Below are 22,771 nucleotides of genomic sequence, written 5' to 3'. Positions count from 1 at the left end.
CTGCATCCATGAGGTGCTGATCCACCACTGCCCAGTCATCATGTTCTTGAGCACTTGAACACCTTTTTACCAAACTGTGCTGCTGCTAGAGGGGAGGTTAAGGACTGGGCTGTGCTGTCTGGCTTAAAGATATTTGGAATATAAGATTGGTTGAACAAATATATAAATTTAGTGGCATGTAAAACAGTGTATATATATATATATATATATATATATATATATATATATATATATATATATATATATCACGTTGGAACAGGAAGGGGGCCAAGAATTCCCTTAACTGGAACTAAAGGGCCAAGCCCAACCCCTGGAAAAACAACCCCACACCATAATCACCCCCCCCCCCCCCCCACCCACCAAATTATTTGGACCAGTGCACAAAGCAAGGTCCATAAAGACATGGATGAGCAAGTTTGGGGTAAAGGAACTTGATTGGCCTGCACAGAGTGCTGACCTCAACCCCATAGAACACCTTTGAGATGAATTAGAGATGGAGGCGGAGACTGTGATCCAGGCCTTCTCATCCAACATCAGTGCCTGACCTCACAAATGTGTTTCTGAAAGAATGGTCAAACATTCCCATAGACACACTCCTAAATCTTGTGGACAGTCTTGCCAGAAGAGTTGAATCTGTTATAGCTGCAAAGGGTGGGCCAACTCCATATTGAACCCTACGGACCAAGATGCCATAAAAGTTCATGTGCGTGTAAAGGCTGATGTCCCAATAATTTTGGTAATATAGTGTGTGTGTGTGTATACTGCATATAAATAATGTAAAATTGTACAGTATGTATATCAGCTGTATATTTGGCTTGTTTCTTATACTTCATACCTATAGTTTGCGGTGTGATGGAACAAGGACATGATTGATATCATCAATTTTTCTGCGGTTTTCTTTCAGTTGGAAAGGTGAAAATGTGGCGACCACAGAAGTGGCAGATGTGGTAGGAATGACGGATTTCATTGATGAGGCCAATGTATATGGCATTCCGGTGCCTTGTAAGTTGTCAACAGTTCTTTAACCAGCCCTTTCAAAATTACAGTGTTCTGGTTTTTAAATTTAAGATACATTTTTTATATATATATATATATACCGTATATACTCGAGTATAGGCCGACCCGAATATAAGCCGAGGCCCCCAATTTACCCCCAAAAAAACTGGCAAACTTATTGACTCGTGTATAAGCCGAGGGTAAGACATGCCTGTCCATCCCTGTGTGTGTGTCCGTCCATCCCTGTGTGTCCGTCCATCCCTGTGTGTCCGTCCATCCCTGTGTGTCCGTCTATCCATCCCTGTGTGTGTGTGTGTGTCCATCCATCCATCCATCCCTGTGTGTGTGTGTGTGTGTGTGTGTGTGTGTGTGTGTGTGTGTGTGTGTGTGTGTGTGTGTGTGTGTGTGTGTGTGTGTGTGTGTGTGTGTGTGTGTGTGTGTGTGTGTGTGTGTGTGTGTCCAGCCTACCTGTGTCCTGAGCCTTTGTCCCGAGCCTCCGTCCCGTGCCGAGCCTCCTTGCCTCCGTGCCTCGCCGCCATGCCTTGCCTCCGGTCCCGTCCCGTCCCGTGCCGTCCTGTGCCTTGCCTCCGTCCCGTGCCCTCTTCGTTCGTCGGCGCCTCGGCGGCCATTGTAAAATTCAAAAGCTGCGCCGCCGCCTTCGCCTGTGATAGGCGGAACACTGAATTTCCCAGCAGCCTGTGTTCCGCCTATCACGTACATCGTATCATCCTCGTCCGTAGTACGAGGATGATACGAAGTCCGTGATAGGCGGAACACAGGCTGCTGGGAAATTCAGTGTTCCGCCTATCACAGGCGAAGGGGGAGCCGGAGGCGCGGCTTTTGAATCAGAATGGCCGCTGTCTGTCTGCTCGACACGCTGATCGAGCGGGCAGACAGCGATGACTCGAGTATAAGCCGAGGGGGGCACTTTCAGCCTCAAAAAAGAGGCTGAAAATCTCGGCTTATACTCGAGTATATACGGTATATAAAATCACTGCTCCCACACTGAATATTGCCTGGACATCAACATACTCCCCACTGTATATTGATTTCTTAGCATATTAGAGTCTCACTGCAACTCCTTTGTTTGTGAATGTCACGGATACTTGAGTGTATATTACAGTTTAGAAATCAATTCCGACGTTTGTCATTGATGTCACTGAATAAACAATACAAGTAATTGAAGTAGATGTCTTTTAGGCCCCATTCACACTTGGCGATTTGGAATCTCGGGCAGAATTACAGCGTTTCTGCCCACGCTTCCAAAATTACATGGCAATTGTTACAAAATGAGCGACACGTGTTTGGGTGCCATTCCTTCCAAATGGCACTCCAAACATGGTACAATTTTCCCAAGATTGACGCATGACAGAATTGAGCCAAAGCATGCCTTTAGAAAGTCAGGCAGTTTTGAATGCGTCATACTCTGAACTTTCCAGGCATTGTTGGAGAACGCACTCTTCTACCAGCATCCCCACGCATTTCATCATTATGGCTGGTTGTCACACTGGCTAACATGAATGTTGGCAAAGTGAGAAGTTCCCTCACTACCAGGAAGTGTCAGAAGCTTGCCCGATCATAAATACTTGGCCTTCACCAATAAAGGAGCAATGAAAGCTGAGCAGAACCACTTCAAAAAACACAAGAAAGTCTCTCCAAGTTGTTCGGTTTCCCCAGATTAAAAGAACAATTATTTTAAAGACCAACTCCGAGCAAAAAAAGAAATAAAAAGGTCAACTGCTTGTTTTGTGCAGGGTTGAGGAGAAAGCTGCATACTCGCCCGATCCTCCACTCAAGGGCAAGTGGCTCTCCCCATGATCCAGCAGTGGACTGTTCCTGACATCATCGCATCGAGAGCAGGTCTATGGGCATGATGACATTAGGAACAGTCCACTATACAATAGACCACAGGAGGCCAGGAAACACAGGGTCTTGTCTTGTGCGGGAAGGATCAGAGGATTAGGTAAGCATATCTCTGTTCTCCAATCCCCTAGACAAAAACTAGCAGTTGACCTATGAAGTGCGGGCACGCCCCAATTTATGTGAAAACTTTTTTTGCCCGGAGTTGGGCTTTATGTACAATTTTGAATAAAACATGCATTTAATTTTGCATGCTTCGATTTAAAAGACAAGCAAAACTCTAAACTTATGGTATCATTGTTCAGATCACGAAGGGAGAATTGGAATGGCAGCAATTAAACTCAAGGAAGGCCAGCCATTTGATGGAGAAAAACTATATGCCAAAGTGGTGGATTATTTACCTAATTATGCCAGACCTCGATTTGTGAGAATACAGGTAAGGGAATGTTCTATATACTATATCCAGGCCACTAACTGACCAGCAATAGTGTAGAGGGATTTTATGTGCTCCAACCAGAGCCCTAATAAAAATGTAGGACATAGAAACAGGCTATTGGATGTAGCTTCTTCTGCACAATCACATGTATGTAGAATTCTAAATGTAATCACATACAATACCATGATACATTAATCATAGAATACATACTAAAATAAATATCTTATTTCCACACTCAGCAATTGTGATTTTGTATAAACTGTATTATGGCCAGGAATAAAAAATAATAATATTGTTTTACATTTTTTTGTCAGGTAAAGCTGAAATCTTTTATATAAATCTTTTTAATATAACAGCAAACTAAAGGCCTAGACTTTTTACATGTTTGTAAGACTAATCTTATATGATTTATTTAACCACTTACAGACCGGACCATTTTGCTGGTCAAAGACCAGACCACTTTTTGCGATTCGGCACTGCGTCGCTTTAACTGACAATTGCGTGGTCGTGCGACGTGGCTCCCAAACAAAATTGACGTCTTTTTTTTCCCCACAAATAGAGCTTTCTTTTGGTGGTATTTGATCACCCCTGCTTTTTTATTTTTTGCGCTATAAACAAAAATAGAGCGACAATTTTGAAAAAAAGCATTATTTTTTTACTTTTTGTTATAATAAATACCCCCCAAAAATATATAAAAAAAACTTTTCCCTCAGTTTAGGCCGATACGTATTCTTCTACATATTTTTGGTAAAAAAAAACGCAATAAGCGATTATTGATTGGTTTGCGCAAAAGTTATAGCAGTTATAGTTATAGTGTTTACAAAATAGGGATAGTTTTATGGCATTTTTATTAATAATTTTTTATTATTTTTTTTTTTTACTAGTAATGGCAGCGATCAGTGATTTTTATTGCGACTGCGACATTGTGGCGGACACATCGGACATTTTTGGGACCATTATCATTTATACAGTAATCACTGCTATATAAATGCAGTGATTCCTGTGTAAATGACACTGGCAGTGAAGGGGTTAACCAGTGGGTGGCAGTGTAGGGGTTAAGTGTTCCTAGGGGTGTGTTACTAACTGTGGGGGGGTTGGGCTTTCATTTAGTGAAAGCTGATCTCTGCTCCAATCACATGGAGCAGAGATCAGCATCACTAGTTGCTAGGCAGAATGGAGAAATGCTGTTTACACGGCATTTCCTCCATTCAGCCGTCCCGTGAGACGATCGCGGGTATGCCCACGGCGATCAAGTCCACGGGACCCGCGACCGGACTCACGGGGGTCCCGACCAGCATGCGAGCGTGCCGCTGGCAGCGCGCTCGCGATGGCAGGGCGGCATTGAAGATTGGACATACCTGTACGCCAATTTGCCTGCCCGTGCCATTCTGCCGACGTACATCGGCGTGCGCTGGTTGGGAACCTGTTAAAAGCTGTGTTGTTTACGAAGTCCAATAGCTCCCGCACTTACATATACTCCTGAATGAGTTACAGCAATGACATGAGACTCATGAGACAAAAACTCAATGCAAATCATTACGCCTGGGCTCTCCTATAGAAAACCCCAAATGCCTGGAGAACCGGCATGGATACACTCTGCATTAAATGTTTATTTGTAAAATTAGGATTTTTCTTTTTACCTGCAAAATCCTTTTATTGGAGTACATCACAGAACTTCATATTAGCAACTACTTTGGCTATGCTGCCACCACCCTAGCCAAAAAAAAGGCATAACCACTCCCAGCTCAGCTAGGCTTCAGATTTTTAGGAAACAATGTGGAACACAAAGATGAAATGGATCCCCGTGTTCTCTGATGTACTCCAAGAAAATAATTATACAGGTAAACCAAAAATTCTAATGTCATTATTGTAAATTCCACAGCATTGCTCCCACTAGAGAGCTAGCCATCTTAAATAGGGCCTCTAGCCTCCTATATGAGGTGTATATAAAGACCAGGAACTCATCCACTGGAATGCCCAGGTATTGTTCAAATAGGATCAAGAAAGGAAGGGTGACCCCTGAAAGTCGCACATCTATGGTGTCCTGCTGCAATGAATGGCATGGCAACCTCAGTCTGGACTCTGACCAGGCCACGCCTCCAATCAGTTTTGCTCCGCCCCCAGAACTTAGACATGGGGATACCCATGACTAAGCTCGGGGGGCAAAGTGAAACGTGTTGGGAGTGTGGCCTAGTCCAGCCTGAGGTTGCCACTCCATTCATTGCAACCCACACACTTTTCCCAGGTCATTGTTCAAACTGGAAATGGCCAGTACAACAGCCAGAGAACCCCATTTTTTTTTTTTAAATATTCCTCCTCCTTGGGGTACTGCTGAGCAAAACACTTCAGTGGTGAAAACATCTTCTACAGGTGGGCTTAATCGGCTACATCACTTACTGCAAGTGGGAGTGTTGTAGCCAAACCATCCCTTCTGGACACCACTAAGGAGGTGTGTCACTGCAGTGCTGCATAGTAACTAGCATAACTATCTAAAGCAGGGGTGTCCAAACTTTTTTCAAAGAGGGCCAGATTTGATGAAGTGAACATGCACGAGGGCCGACCATTTTGCCCGACATTATTTGAACCATTAAAATTCGGTCTAAGTGTGTTCATTCGAACACTAATACAGGGCCCAACAAGAATTCTCTTGCCTTTGTGGCTGTGTGTGTTGAAGAGATGAGCTTGGGTGTGTTATTTGGATATACTGTATTTATTGGCGAATAAGAGGGTAGTTTCAGGAAAAAAACTTAAAATTTTAAATAAAAAACTGTGAAGCAAAATAAGGGTCAGTGCCCATCTGCGCGCCCACCATTGCCAGGAACGCACCCACCATTAGCCAGGAATGCACCCACCATTAGCCAGGATTTCACTCTCTATTGCCAGGAATGCAGCCACCATTAGCCAGGATTCCACTCACTATTAGCCAGGAATGTAGCCACCATTAGCCAGGATTCCACTCACTATTAGTCAGGAATGCAGCCACCATTGACAGGATTTCACTCACTATTAGCCAGGAATGCAGCCACCATTGCCAGGATTTCACTCACTATTAGCCAGGAATGCAGTCACCATTGCCAGGATTTCACTCACTATTGCCAGGAATGCAGCCGCCATTAGCCAGGAATGCAGCCGCCATTAGCCAGGAATGCAGCCGCCATTAGCCAGGAATGCAGCCGCCATTAGCCAGGAATGCAGCCGCCATTAGCCAGGAATGCAGTCACCATTAGCCAGGAATGCAGCCACCATTAGCCAGGAATGCAGCCACCATTAGCCAGGAATGCAGCCACCATTAGCCAGGAATGCAGCCACCATTAGCCAGGAATACAGCCACCATTAGCCAGGATTTCACTCACTATTAGCCAGGAATGCAGCCACCATTGCCAGGATTTCACTCACTATTGCCAGGATTTCACTCACTATTGCCAGGAATGCAGCCGCCATTAGCCAGGAATGCAGCCGCCATTAGCCAGGAATGCAGCCGCCATTAGCCAGGAATGCAGCCGCCATTAGCCAGGAATGCAGCCACCATTAGCCAGGATTTCACTCACTATTGCCAGGAATACAGCCACCATTAGCCAGGAAGACAGCCACCATTAGCCAGGAATACAGCCACCATTAGCCAGGAATACAGCCACCATTAGCCAGGAATACAGCTACCATTAGCCAGGAATGCAGCTACCATTGCCAGGATTTCACTCACTATTAGCCAGGAATGCAGCCACCATTGCCAGGATTTCACTCACTATTGGCAGGAATGCAGCCACCATTAGCCAGGAATGCAGCCACCATTAGCCAGGAATGCAGCCACCATTAGCCAGGATTTCACTCACCATTAGCCAGGATTTCACTCACCATTAGCCAGGATTTCACTCACCATTAGCCAGGATTTCACTCACCATTAGCCAGGATTTCACTCACCATTAGCCAGGATTTCACTCACCATAAGCCAGGATTTCACTCACTATTAGCCAGGATTTCACTCACTATTAGCCAGGAATGCAGCCACCATTGCCAGGATTTCACTCACTATTGCCAGGAATGCAGCCGCCATTAGCCAGGAATGCAGCCGCCATTAGCCAGGAATGCAGCCGCCATTAGCCAGGAATGCAGCCACCATTAGCCAGGAATGCAGCCACCATTAGCCAGGAATGCAGCCACCATTAGCCAGGATTCCACTCACTATTAGCCAGGAATGCAGCCACCATTAGCCAGGATTCCACTCACTATTAGTCAGGAATGCAGCCACCATTGACAGGATTTCACTCACTATTAGCCAGGAATGCAGCCACCATTGCCAGGATTTCACTCACTATTAGCCAGGAATGCAGTCACCATTGCCAGGATTTCACTCACTATTGCCAGGAATGCAGCCGCCATTAGCCAGGAATGCAGCCGCCATTAGCCAGGAATGCAGCCGCCATTAGCCAGGAATGCAGCCGCCATTAGCCAGGAATGCAGCCACCATTAGCCAGGAATGCAGCCACCATTAGCCAGGAATGCAGCCACCATTAGCCAGGAATGCAGCCACCATTAGCCAGGAATGCAGCCACCATTAGCCAGGAATACAGCCACCATTAGCCAGGATTTCACTCACTATTAGCCAGGAATGCAGCCACCATTGCCAGGATTTCACTCACTATTGCCAGGATTTCACTCACTATTGCCAGGAATGCAGCCGCCATTAGCCAGGAATGCAGCCGCCATTAGCCAGGAATGCAGCCGCCATTAGCCAGGAATGCAGCCGCCATTAGCCAGGAATGCAGCCCCCATTAGCCAGGAATGCAGCCACCATTAGCCAGGATTTCACTCACTATTGCCAGGAATACAGCCACCATTAGCCAGGAAGACAGCCACCATTAGCCAGGAATACAGCCACCATTAGCCAGGAATACAGCCACCATTAGCCAGGAATACAGCTACCATTAGCCAGGAATGCAGCTACCATTGCCAGGATTTCACTCACTATTAGCCAGGAATGCAGCCACCATTGCCAGGATTTCACTCACTATTGGCAGGAATGCAGCCACCATTAGCCAGGAATGCAGCCACCATTAGCCAGGAATGCAGCCACCATTAGCCAGGATTTCACTCACCATTAGCCAGGATTTCACTCACCATTAGCCAGGATTTCACTCACCATTAGCCAGGATTTCACTCACCATTAGCCAGGATTTCACTCACCATTAGCCAGGATTTCACTCACCATAAGCCAGGATTTCACTCACTATTAGCCAGGATTTCACTCACTATTAGCCAGGAATGCAGCCACCATTGCCAGGATTTCACTCACTATTGCCAGGAATGCAGCCGCCATTAGCCAGGAATGCAGCCGCCATTAGCCAGGAATGCAGCCGCCATTAGCCAGGAATGCAGCCGCCATTAGCCAGGAATGCAGCCACCATTAGCCAGGAATGCAGCCACCATTAGCCAGGAATGCAGCCACCATTAGCCAGGAATGCAGCCACCATTAGCCAGGATTTCACTCACTATTGCCAGGAATACAGCCACCATTAGCCAGGAATACAGCCACCATTAGCCAGGAATACAGCCACCATTAGCCAGGAATACAGCCACCATTAGCCAGGAATGCAGCTACCATTGCCAGGATTTCACTCACTATTAGCCAGGAATGCAGCCACCATTGCCAGGATTTCACTCACTATTGGCAGGAATGCAGCCACCATTAGCCAGGAATGCAGCCACCATTAGCCAGGAATGCAGCCACCATTAGCCAGGAATACAGCCACCATTAGCCAGGAATACAGCCACCATTAGCCAGGAATACAGCCACCATTAGCCAGGATTTCACTCACCATTAGCCAGGATTTCACTCACCATTAGCCAGGATTTCACTCACCATAAGCCAGGGATGAAGCCACCATTAGCCAGGGATGCAGCCACCATTAGCCAGGGATGCAGCCACCATTAGCCAGGGATGCAGCCACCATTAGCCAGGGATGCAGCCACCATTAGCCAGGGATGCAGCCACCATTAGCCAGGGATGCAGCCACCATTAGCCAGGGATGCAGCCACCATTAGCCAGGGATGCAGCCACCATTAGCCAGGGATGCAGCCACCATTAGCCAGGGATGCAGCCACCATTAGCCAGGATTTCACTCACTATTGCCAGGAATGCAGCCACCATTGCCAGGATTTCACTCACTATTGCCAGGAATGCAGCCACCATTGCCAGGATTTCACTCACTATTAGCCAGGAATGCAGCCACCATTGCCAGGATTTCACTCACTATTGCCAGGAATGCAGCCACCATTAGCCAGGATTTCACTCACTATTAGCCAGGAATGCAGCCACCATTGCCAGGATTTCACTCACTATTAGCCAGGATTTCACTCACTATTGCCAGGAATGCAGCCACAATTAGCCAGGAATGCCGCCACCATTAGCCAGGAATGCCGCCACCATTAGCCAGGAATGCCGCCACCATTAGCCAGGAATGCCGCCACCATTAGCCAGGAATGCCGCCACCATTAGCCAGGAATGCCGCCACCATTAGCCAGGAATGCCGCCACCATTAGCCAGGAATGCCGCCACCATTAGCCAGGAATGCCGCCACCATTAGCCAGGAATGCCGCCACCATTAGCCAGGAATGCCGCCACCATTAGCCAGGAATGCAGCCACCATTAGCCAGGAATGCAGCCACCATTAGCCAGGAATGCAGCCACCATTAGCCAGGATTTCACTCACTATTGCCAGGAATGCAGCCACCATTGCCAGGATTTTACTCACTATTGCCAGGAATGCAGCCACCATTGCCAGGATTTCACTCACTATTGCCAGGAATGCAGCCACCATTGCCAGGATTTCACTCACTATTAGCCAGGAATGCAGCCACCATTGCCAGGATTTCACTCACTATTGCCAGGAATGCAGCCACCAATAGCCAGGATTTCACTCACTATTAGCCAGGAATGCAGCCACCATTAGCCAGGATTTCATTCACTATTGCCAGGAATGCAGCCACCATTGCCAGGATTTCACTCACTATTGCCAGGATTTCACTCACTATTAGCCAGGAATGCAGCCACCATTGCCAGGATTTCACTCACTATTGCCAGGAATGCAGCCACCATTAGCCAGGATTTCACTCACTATTAGCCAGGATTTCACTCACTATTAGCCAGGATTTCACTCACTATTGCCAGGAATGCAGCCACCATTGCCAGGATTTCACTCACTATTAGCCAGGAATGCAGCCACCATTGCCAGGATTTCACTCACTATTGCCAGGAATGCAGCCACCATTAGCCAGGATTTCACTCACTATTAGCCAGGAATGCAGCCACCATTAGCCAGGATTTCACTCACTATTGCCAGGAATGCAGCCACCATTGCCAGGATTTCACTCACTATTAGCCAGGATTTCACTCACTATTGCCAGGAATGCAGCCACCATTAGCCAGGAATGCAGCCACCATTAGCCAGGAATGCAGCCACCATTAGCCATTAATGCAGCCACCATTAGCCAGGAATGCAGCCACCATTAGCCAGGAATGCCGCCACCATTAGCCAGGAATGCCGCCACCATTAGCCAGGAATGCAGCCACCATTAGCCAGGAATGCCGCCACCATTAGCCAGGAATGCCGCCACCATTAGCCAGGAATGCCGCCACCATTAGCCAGGAATGCCGCCAACATTAGCCAGGAATGCCGCCACCATTAGCCAGGAATGCAGCCACCATTAGCCAGGATTTCACTCACTATTGCCAGGAATGCAGCCACCATTGCCAGGATTTTACTCACTATTGCCAGGAATGCAGCCACCATTGCCAGGATTTCACTCACTATTAGCCAGGAATGCAGCCACCATTGCCAGGATTTCACTCACTATTGCCAGGAATGCAGCCACCATTGCCAGGATTTTACTCACTATTGCCAGGAATGCAGCCACCATTAGCCAGGAATGCCGCCACCATTAGCCAGGAATGCCGCCACCATTAGCCAGGAATGCCGCCACCATTAGCCAGGAATGCCGCCACCATTAGCCAGGAATGCCGCCACCATTAGCCAGGAATGCCGCCACCATTAGCCAGGAATGCCGCCACCATTAGCCAGGAATGCCGCCACCATTAGCCAGGAATGCCGCCACCATTAGCCAGGAATGCAGCCACCATTAGCCAGGAATGCAGCCACCATTAGCCAGGAATGCAGCCACCATTAGCCAGGAATGCAGCCACCATTAGCCAGGATTTCACTCACTATTGCCAGGAATGCAGCCACCATTGCCAGGATTTTACTCACTATTGCCAGGAATGCAGCCACCATTGCCAGGATTTCACTCACTATTGCCAGGAATGCAGCCACCATTGCCAGGATTTCACTCACTATTAGCCAGGAATGCAGCCACCATTGCCAGGATTTCACTCACTATTGCCAGGAATGCAGCCACCAATAGCCAGGATTTCACTCACTATTAGCCAGGAATGCAGCCACCATTAGCCAGGATTTCATTCACTATTGCCAGGAATGCAGCCACCATTGCCAGGATTTCACTCACTATTGCCAGGAATGCAGCCACCATTGCCAGGATTTCACTCACTATTAGCCAGGAATGCAGCCACCATTGCCAGGATTTCACTCACTATTGCCAGGAATGCAGCCACCATTAGCCAGGATTTCACTCACTATTAGCCAGGATTTCACTCACTATTGCCAGGAATGCAGCCACCATTGCCAGGATTTCACTCACTATTAGCCAGGAATGCAGCCACCATTGCCAGGATTTCACTCACTATTGCCAGGAATGCAGCCACCATTAGCCAGGATTTCACTCACTATTAGCCAGGAATGCAGCCACCATTAGCCAGGATTTCACTCACTATTGCCAGGAATGCAGCCACCATTGCCAGGATTTCACTCACTATTAGCCAGGATTTCACTCACTATTGCCAGGAATGCAGCCACCATTAGCCAGGAATGCAGCCACCATTAGCCAGGAATGCAGCCACCATTAGCCAGGAATGCAGCCACCATTGCCAGGATTTCACTCACTATTGCCAGGAATGCAGCCACCATTGCCAGGATTTTACTCACTATTGCCAGGAATGCAGCCACCATTAGCCAGGATTTCACTCACTATTAGCCAGGAATGCCGCCACCATTAGCCAGGAATGCCGCCACCATTAGCCAGGAATGCCGCCACCATTAGCCAGGAATGCCGCCACCATTAGCCAGGAATGCCGCCACCATTAGCCAGGAATGCCGCCACCATTAGCCAGGAATGCCGCCACCATTAGCCAGGAATGCCGCCACCATTAGCCAGGAATGCCGCCACCATTAGCCAGGAATGCCGCCACCATTAGCCAGGAATGCCGCCACCATTAGCCAGGAATGCAGCCACCATTAGCCAGGAATACAGCCACCATTAGCCAGGATTTCACTCACTATTAGCCAGGAATGCAGCCACCATTGCCAGGATTTCACTCACTATTGCCAGGATTTCACTCACTATTGCCAGGAATGCAGCCGCCATTAGCCAGGAATGCAGCCGCCATTAGCCAGGAATGCAGCCGCCATTAGCCAGGAATGCAGCCGCCATTAGCCAGGAATGCAGCCGCCATTAGCCAGGAATGCAGCCGCCATTAGCCAGGAATGCAGCCGCCATTAGCCAGGAATGCAGCCGCCATTAGCCAGGAATGCAGCCGCCATTAGCCAGGAATGCAGCCACCATTAGCCAGGAATGCAGCCACCATTAGCCAGGATTTCACTCACTATTGCCAGGAATACAGACACCATTAGCCAGGAAGACAGCCACCATTAGCCAGGAATACAGCCACCATTAGCCAGGAATACAGCCACCATTAGCCAGGAATGCAGCTACCATTGCCAGGATTTCACTCACTATTAGCCAGGAATGCAGCCACCATTGCCAGGATTTCACTCACGATTGGCAGGAATGCAGCCACCATTAGCCAGGAATGCAGCCACCATTAGCCAGGAATGCAGCCACCATTAGCCAGGATTTCACTCACCATTAGCCAGGATTTCACTCACCATTAGCCAGGATTTCACTCACCATTAGCCAGGATTTCACTCACCATTAGCCAGGATTTCACTCACCATTAGCCAGGAATGCAGCCGCCATTAGCCAGGAATGCAGCCGCCATTAGCCAGGAATGCAGCCGCCAATAGCCAGGAATGCAGCCACCATTAGCCAGGAATGCAGCCACCATTAGCCAGGAATGCAGCCACCATTAGCCAGGAATGCAGCCACCATTAGCCAGGAATGCAGCCACCATTAGCCAGGAATGCAGCCACCATTAGCCAGGATTTCACTCACTATTGCCAGGAATACAGCCACCATTAGCCAGGAATACAGCCACCATTAGCCAGGAATACAGCCACCATTAGCCAGGAATGCAGCTACCATTGCCAGGATTTCACTCACTATTAGCCAGGAATGCAGCCACCATTGCCAGGATTTCACTCACTATTGGCAGGAATGCAGCCACCATTAGCCAGGAATGCAGCCACCATTAGCCAGGAATGCAGCCACCATTAGCCAGGAATACAGCCACCATTAGCCAGGAATACAGCCACCATTAGCCAGGATTTCACTCACCATTAGCCAGGATTTCACTCACCATAAGCCAGGAATGCAGCCACCATTAGCCAGGGATGCAGCCACCATTAGCCAGGGATGCAGCCACCATTAGCCAGGGATGCAGCCACCATTAGCCAGGGATGCAGCCACCATTAGCCAGGGATGCAGCCACCATTAGCCAGGGATGCAGCCACCATTAGCCAGGGATGCAGCCACCATTAGCCAGGAATGCAGCCACCATTAGCCAGGAATGCAGCCACCATTAGCCAGGATTTCACTCACTATTGCCAGGAATGCAGCCACCATTGCCAGGATTTCACTCACTATTGCCAGGAATGCAGCCACCATTGCCAGGATTTCACTCACTATTAGCCAGGAATGCAGCCACCATTGCCAGGATTTCACTCACTATTGCCAGGAATGCAGCCACCATTGCCAGGATTTCACTCACTATTAGCCAGGATTTCACTCACTATTGCCAGGAATGCCGCCACCATTAGCCAGGAATGCCGCCACCATTAGCCAGGAATGCCGCCACCATTAGCCAGGAATGCCGCCACCATTAGCCAGGAATGCCGCCACCATTAGCCAGGAATGCCGCCACCATTAGCCAGGAATGCCGCCACCATTAGCCAGGAATGCCGCCACCATTAGCCAGGAATGCCGCCACCATTAGCCAGGAATGCCGCCACCATTAGCCAGGAATGCCGCCACCATTAGCCAGGAATGCCGCCACCATTAGCCAGGAATGCCGCCACCATTAGCCAGGAATGCAGCCACCATTAGCCAGGAATGCAGCCACCATTAGCCAGGAATGCAGCCACCATTGCCAGGATTTTACTCACTATTGCCAGGAATGCAGCCACCATTGCCAGGATTTCACTCACTATTGCCAGGAATGCAGCCACCATTGCCAGGATTTCACTCACTATTAGCCAGGAATGCAGCCACCATTGCCAGGATTTCACTCACTATTGCCAGGAATGCAGCCACCAATAGCCAGGATTTCACTCACTATTAGCCAGGAATGCAGCCACCATTGCCAGGATTTCACTCACTATTGCCAGGAATGCAGCCACCATTGCCAGGATTTCACTCACTATTAGCCAGGAATGCAGCCACCATTGCCAGGATTTCACTCACTATTGCCAGGAATGCAGCCACCATTAGCCAGGATTTCACTCACTATTAGCCAGGATTTCACTCACTATTGCCAGGAATGCAGCCACCATTGCCAGGATTTCACTCACTATTAGCCAGGAATGCAGCCACCATTGCCAGGATTTCACTCACTATTGCCAGGAATGCAGCCACCATTAGCCAGGAATGCAGCCACCATTAGCCAGGATTTCACTCACTATTGCCAGGAATGCAGCCACCATTGCCAGGATTTCACTCACTATTAGCCAGGATTTCACTCACTATTGCCAGGAATGCAGCCACCATTAGCCAGGAATGCAGCCACCATTAGCCAGGAATGCAGCCACCATTAGCCAGGAATGCAGCCACCATTAGCCAGGAATGCCGCCACCATTAGCCAGGAATGCCGCCACCATTAGCCAGGAATGCCGCCACCATTAGCCAGGAATGCCGCCACCATTAGCCAGGAATGCAGCCACCATTGCCAGGATTTTACTCACTATTGCCAGGAATGCAGCCACCATTGCCAGGATTTCACTCACTATTAGCCAGGAATGCAGCCACCATTGCCAGGATTTCACTCACTATTGCCAGGAATGCAGCCACCATTGCCAGGATTTTACTCACTATTGCCAGGAATGCAGCCACCATTAGCCAGGATTTCACTCACTATTAGCCAGGAATGCCGCCACCATTAGCCAGGAATGCCGCCACCATTAGCCAGGAATGCCGCCACCATTAGCCAGGAATGCCGCCACCATTAGCCAGGAATGCCGCCACCATTAGCCAGGAATGCCGCCACCATTAGCCAGGAATGCCGCCACCATTAGCCAGGAATGCCGCCACCATTAGCCAGGAATGCCGCTACCATTAGCCAGGAATGCCGCCACCATTAGCCAGGAATGCCGCCACCATTAGCCAGGAATGCAGCCACCATTAGCCAGGAATGCAGCCACCATTAGCCAGGAATGCAGCCACCATTAGCCAGGAATGCAGCCACCATTAGCCAGGATTTCACTCACTATTGCCAGGAATGCAGCCACCATTGCCAGGATTTTACTCACTATTGCCAGGAATGCAGCCACCATTGCCAGGATTTCACTCACTATTGCCAGGAATGCAGCCACCATTGCCAGGATTTCACTCACTATTAGCCAGGAATGCAGCCACCATTGCCAGGATTTCACTCACTATTGCCAGGAATGCAGCCACCATTAGCCAGGATTTCACTCACTATTAGCCAGGAATGCAGCCACCATTAGCCAGGATTTCACTCACTATTGCCAGGAATGCAGCCACCATTGCCAGGATTTCACTCACTATTAGCCAGGATTTCACTCACTATTGCCAGGAATGCAGCCACCATTAGCCAGGATTTCACTCACTATTAGCCAGGAATGCAGCCACCATTGCCAGGATTTCACTCACTATTGCCAGGAATGCAGCCACCATTAGCCAGGATTTCACTCACTATTAGCCAGGATTTCACTCACTATTGCCAGGAATGCAGCCACCATTGCCAGGATTTCACTCACTATTAGCCAGGAATGCAGCCACCATTGCCAGGATTTCACTCACTATTGCCAGGAATGCAGCCACCATTGCCAGGATTTCACTCACTATTAGCCAGGAATGTGAGCCACCATTGCCAGGATTTCACTCACTATTGCCAGGAATGCAGCCACCATTAGCCAGGATTTCACTCACTATTAGCCAGGAATGCAGCCACCATTAGCCAGGATTTCACTCACTATTGCCAGGAATGCAGCCACCATTGCCAGGATTTCACTCACTATTAGCCAGGATTTCACTCACTATTGCCAGGAATGCAGCCACCATTAGCCAGGAATGCAGCCACCATTAGCCAGGAATGCAGCCACCATTAGCCAGGAATGCAGCCACCATTAGCCAGGAATGCAGCCACCATTAGCCAGGAATGCCGCCACCATTAGCCAGGAATGCCGCCACCATTAGCCAGGAATGCCGCCACCATTAGCCAGGAATGCCGCCACCATTAGCCAGGAATGCCGCCAACATTAGCCAGGAATGCCGCCACCATTAGCCAGGAATGCAGCCACCATTAGCCAGGATTTCACTCACTATTGCCAGGAATGCAGCCACCATTGCCAGGATTTTACTCACTATTGCCAGGAATGCAGCCACCATTGCCAGGATTTCACTCACTATTAGCCAGGAATGCAGCCACCATTGCCAGGATTTCACTCACTATTGCCAGGAATGCAGCCACCATTGCCAGGATTTTACTCACTATTGCCAGGAATGCAGCCACCATTGCCAGGATTTCACTCACTATTAGCCAGGAATGCAGCCACCATTGCCAGGATTTCACTCACTATTGCCAGGAATGCAGCCACCATTAGCCAGGATTTCACTCACTATTAGCCAGGAATGCCGCCACCATTAGCCAGGAATGCCGCCACCATTAGCCAGGAATGCCGCCACCATTAGCCAGGAATGCCGCCACCATTAGCCAGGAATGCCGCCACCATTAGCCAGGAATGCCGCCACCATTAGCCAGGAATGCAGCCACCATTAGCCAGGAATGCAGCCACCATTAGCCAGAAATGCAGCCACCATTAGCCAGGAATGCAGCCACCATTAGCCAGGATTTCACTCACTATTGCCAGGAATGCAGCCACCATTGCCAGGATTTTACTCACTATTGCCAGGAATGCAGCCACCATTGCCAGGATTTCACTCACTATTGCCAGGAATGCAGCCACCATTGCCAGGATTTCACTCACTATTAGCCAGGAATGCAGCCACCATTGCCAGGATTTCACTCACTATTGCCAGGAATGCAGCCACCATTAGCCAGGATTTCACTCACTATTGCCAGGAATGCAGCCACCATTAGCCAGGATTTCACTCACTATTAGCCAGGAATGCAGCCACCATTAGCCAGGATTTCACTCACTATTGCCAGGAATGCAGCCACCATTGCCAGGATTTCACTCACTATTAGCCAGGATTTCACTCACTATTGCCAGGAATGCAGCCACCATTGCCAGGATTTCACTCACTATTAGCCAGGAATGCAGCCACCATTGCCAGGATTTCACTCACTATTGCCAGGAATGCAGCCACCATTAGCCAGGATTTCACTCACTATTAGCCAGGATTTCACTCACTATTGCCAGGAATGCAGCCACCATTGCCAGGATTTCACTCACTATTAGCCAGGAATGCAGCCACCATTGCCAGGATTTCACTCACTATTGCCAGGAATGCAGCCACCATTAGCCAGGATTTCACTCACTATTAGCCAGGAATGCAGCCACCATTAGCCAGGATTTCACTCACTATTGCCAGGAATGCAGCCACCATTGCCAGGATTTCACTCACTATTAGCCAGGATTTCACTCACTATTGCCAGGAATGCAGCCACCATTAGCCAGGAATGCAGCCACCATTAGCCAGGAATGCAGCCACCATTAGCCAGGAATGCAGCCACCATTAGCCAGGAATGCAGCCACCATTAGCCAGGAATGCAGCCACCATTAGCCAGGAATGCAGCCACCATTAGCCAGGAATGCAGCCACCATTAGCCAGGAATGCAGCCACCATTAGCCAGGAATGCCGCCACCATTAGCCAGGAATGCCGCCACCATTAGCCAGGAATGCCGCCACCATTAGCCAGGAATGCCGCCACCATTAGCCAGGAATGCCGCCACCATTAGCCAGGAATGCAGCCACCATTAGCCAGGAATGCAGCCACCATTAGCCAGGAATGCAGCCACCATTAGCCAGGATTTCACTCACTATTGCCAGGAATGCAGCCACCATTGCCAGGATTTTACTCACTATTGCCAGGAATGCAGCCACCATTGCCAGGATTTCACTCACTATTAGCCAGGAATGCAGCCACCATTGCCAGGATTTCACTCACTATTGCCAGGAATGCAGCCACCATTGCCAGGATTTTACTCACTATTGCCAGGAATGCAGCCACCATTGCCAGGATTTCACTCACTATTAGCCAGGAATGCAGCCACCATTGCCAGGATTTCACTCACTATTGCCAGGAATGCAGCCACCATTAGCCAGGATTTCACTCACTATTAGCCAGGAATGCAGCCACCATTAGCCAGGATTTCACTCACTATTGCCAGGAATGCAGCCACCATTAGCCAGGAATGCAGCCACCATTAGCCAGGAATGCAGCCACCATTAGCCAGGAATGCAGCCACCATTAGCCAGGAATGCAGCCACCATTAGCCAGGAATGCAGCCACCAATTAGCCAGGAATGCAGCCACCATTAGCCAGGAATGCAGCCACCATTAGCCAGGAATGCAGCCACCATTAGCCAGGAATGCAGCCACCATTAGCCAGGAATGCAGCCACCATTAGCCAGGAATGGAGCCACCATTAGCCAGGAATGGAGCCACCATTAGCCAGGAATGGAGCCACCATTAGCCAGGAATGGAGCCACCATTAGCCAGGAATGGAGCCACCATTAGCCAGGAATGGAGCCACCATTAGCCAGGAATGGAGCCACCATTAGCCAGGAATGCAGCCACCATTAGCCAGGAATGCAGCCACCATTAGCCAGGAATGCAGCCACCATTAGCCAGGAATGCAGCCACCATTAGCCAGCATTTCACTCACTATTAGCCAGGATTTCACTCACTATTAGCCAGGATTTCACTCACTATTAGCCAGGATTTCACTCACTATTAGCCAGGATTTCACTCACTATTAGCCAGGATTTCACTCACTATTGCCAGGAATGCAGCCACCATTAGCCAGGATTTCACTCACTATTAGCCAGGAATGCAGCCACCATTAGCCAGGAATGTACTTACCATTGCCATCAGTGCAGCCTTGGAAGGGACAGGACGAGCGCTAAAGAACAGGAGAATCTTCTGTTTACACAGCTGCCTCTTTAAGAGAAAGTCCCTCCTCCTTTGATGGACAGAACAGTCGTCCAATGGCGGAGATGGGACTTCCTATTACAGAGGCTGCCGTGTAAACAGGAAATACTCCTGTGTGCACGGCGCTCATACAGCCTCCTATCTCCAATGCAGCCAGACTATATATCTTTTGTGGCCCCGGCGCTGGGAGATCGTCGGGGGCCACAAAAGATATATATGTTTAGATTAGCAGGCGGGCCGTTCAAAACCGGACTGCGGGCTGTGATTGGCCCGCGGGCCGGACTTTGGACATGCCTGATCTAAAGTATCAGGAACACAGGGAAGAACTGCCACATAATCCACATACCGGGGCACCCACCCTTCCTGCAGCAGGTCCAATCTTTGACCTCTCAGGGCAGGCACACCCTGCAATGCCTTTAGGCACTTGATTCCCCCCAATGGAATCAATGCTCTGGACCTGTAGCGCACCCTGCCAGCCTGGATTACTCCCTGTAGGATGCAGGGCTGATTAGCAACATTAGAGTCTGTCCCTGCTCCTACATGCAAGGCCCTGGTACAGCCCCTCTTGGCCTTAAAGTCATAGGTGACCGATCTGGATGAAGCCTTTTCTTTCCAGCAGTGGTGTGCGGAATAGGAAAGAAATCGTCAGAGTGCACTCTAGGGTCCCATCCATTACCTAAAGACACTAGCCAACAGAGAGGTTATGCATGGGCAGAGATGCCTACCTTTTTTTGACAAGTGTTCACTAACCAGAATTTGGTAGCCTAACCCAAGAAGTCATGAAGATATTGTACCTTGCATTCAAGGATGTACTTAAACCCTAACCAGTGCAACACTTGCTTTCCTTCCCACGTTGTTGTCCACAGTAATTTCTTTCCACCACTAGATATCCTCATTCTTTCCAGTGGAATGATACCCAGTATAATTCAATCTGGAAAACTAAGAACATCTTGTCAGTGCAGTGAGTTGTGTGTTCATGGAATTTTACACTCACACACAATAATGCAGAGATTGGTGCGGACATCATCACCACTCTACATTGTTGAGGACTGCCCACTGCTGGAGAAAATCCAAAGAAAATCCTTCAGGTCAACTGACCACCCTGATGACAAAAAAAAACTTCTGGGAAAGGCCAGCAAGGGGTGGGGTGAGGGTCCACGAGTTTAGATAATTGACTATTATACCTGTAGTTTGCCTTTAAATGGCAATGCCAGTCCTTCCTGCCTAACAAAAAAAAAAATAAGTAAGTAAACTGAAGAATATAAATTAATATAATTAAGCCTACCTGTCCTGTGAAAATAAAACTAACACATCCACCACATCTAGGAACATTTATCGGCAAATACAAAAATGCATTGTCCTTGTCACTTTCCCAATCATCTCTCATGTAATGTAGCTGAACAAAGGCAGAGGTTTAACGTTCAGCCTGGGTAGTGACAATGATTCCTTCCATGGTTACAATGAAGAAAAACAAAAAACAAACCAAAAAAACAGAAAATATGTTATTCTAAGGATTGCCAGGTAAAAATAAAAGGGAAAAAGTCTGAAGAAGAAACTGAATGCAGGTCACTTCATCTAAGCACTGTTATGCTGTAATATACTACATTTTGTTTTTGGTTGAGGCACACAGTCCATTCACACAGGGGCAACACGACTTTGAGCGAGACTTTGGGAGGCAACTTGGACACGACTTGAGTATGAATCACAGCACGACTTGAGGCAACTTACAAGGCAACTTGAAGTTGCCTCCAGGACAGGGGACTTTGCCAGTGGCCAATCACATAATAATCAGCTCTGTGTGAGGGAGGGGTTTGCCTAGAAAAAATTTTTACTTCCTGGAAAGTTGCTTCAGTTAAGACAGGGGATCAGACTTGGAGGCAACTTCTATTGAAATCAATGGGTACATGTTGCCTAGAAGTCGGATTGAAGTAGTACAGGAACCTTTTCTGAAGTCGGAGCGACTTCAGTAGTGTACATTAAGATGGCTCTCATTCACTTACATTGATTTTATCATGTTGCGCGACTTGAGGCAACTTGGGACGACTTCAAGTCGGATCCAAAGTTGCTCCTGTGTGAATGGACTCTAAAGTTTTCAGTAAGGACATTGTGAAATGTGATGTAATATCAGTTCAATAAATGTAATAAAACTGCATGCTTTACAAACATAGACTAAAAACTGCTTCCCAAACAGGACACCATTGAAGTTACTGGCACCTACAAGCAACGCAAGGTAGAACTGGTCAAAGAAGGCTTCAACCCACTCATCGTAAAAGACCCTCTATACTTCTTGGATGAAACAAATAAAATTTACACGCCAATGACCCAACAGATCTACAATGCCATCTTGGAAAAAACACTAAAATTATAATATCTGTGGTTTGCAGTGCAAATCTCGATTTGAGCATTATTACCAACCCATTTCAATAAAAATAACTAGAATTACTTAGGAGTTAAAATAATCCTGTTTTTTTAGGAAACAGCATATTTGGTTAATACTGAACTGACCAAATATTAATGAACTTGAATGTAATGTGTATCTATTGTAAATGTCATCTTGAAAATACATTTTCTGATATTTTTTGTAGTTGTGTAATCATTAGCTTTCGAATCTACTCACACAATCTTACTTCTCAGTAAAAATTCAGCTGATTGGAGATGAATGACACTATTAGGCTGGGCACCCTTAAAAAAGGAACTTTTTTCAATAATAAAAAAAAAAAAAAAAAAAGGAGGAGGACCTTTAGAGATGGTTGGTAATGGCAATTTATTCTTTTCATACCTTATTTTTCTTTCCCTTATTATTCTCACATGCCAGTTTTTACCAAGGGCAGATTAATCCATCTCCCTATACCTTCTGGAATTCTGCCTAGAACGCTGGGT

The 22,771-nt window shown here is 48.2% G+C and overlaps 1 protein-coding gene across 1 annotated transcript in view; it reads left to right on the top strand.

The window, feature by feature from the left end:
- Window positions 1-22,471, top strand: part of LOC143962851 (long-chain fatty acid transport protein 2-like) — a 91,199-nt gene extending 68,728 nt beyond the window's left edge. Inside the window, exons 8-10 of the mRNA XM_077472321.1 lie at window positions 905-1,002; window positions 3,162-3,292; window positions 22,083-22,471. Coding sequence (XP_077328447.1) covers window positions 905-1,002; window positions 3,162-3,292; window positions 22,083-22,259 — 406 coding nt within the window. The 3' untranslated portion in view covers window positions 22,260-22,471. The remainder of the gene's footprint in view (window positions 1-904; window positions 1,003-3,161; window positions 3,293-22,082) is intronic.
- The last annotated feature ends 300 nt before the right edge of the window (window positions 22,472-22,771 follow it).

Source organism: Lithobates pipiens, unplaced genomic scaffold (genome assembly GCF_037356315.1).
Source record: "Lithobates pipiens isolate NorthernLeopardFrog02 unplaced genomic scaffold, aLitPip1_a1.2 Scaffold_8, whole genome shotgun sequence".
In the NCBI taxonomy this organism is placed as follows: domain Eukaryota; kingdom Metazoa; phylum Chordata; class Amphibia; order Anura; family Ranidae; genus Lithobates; species Lithobates pipiens.
This window is presented reverse-complemented; position numbering and strand designations above follow the sequence as displayed.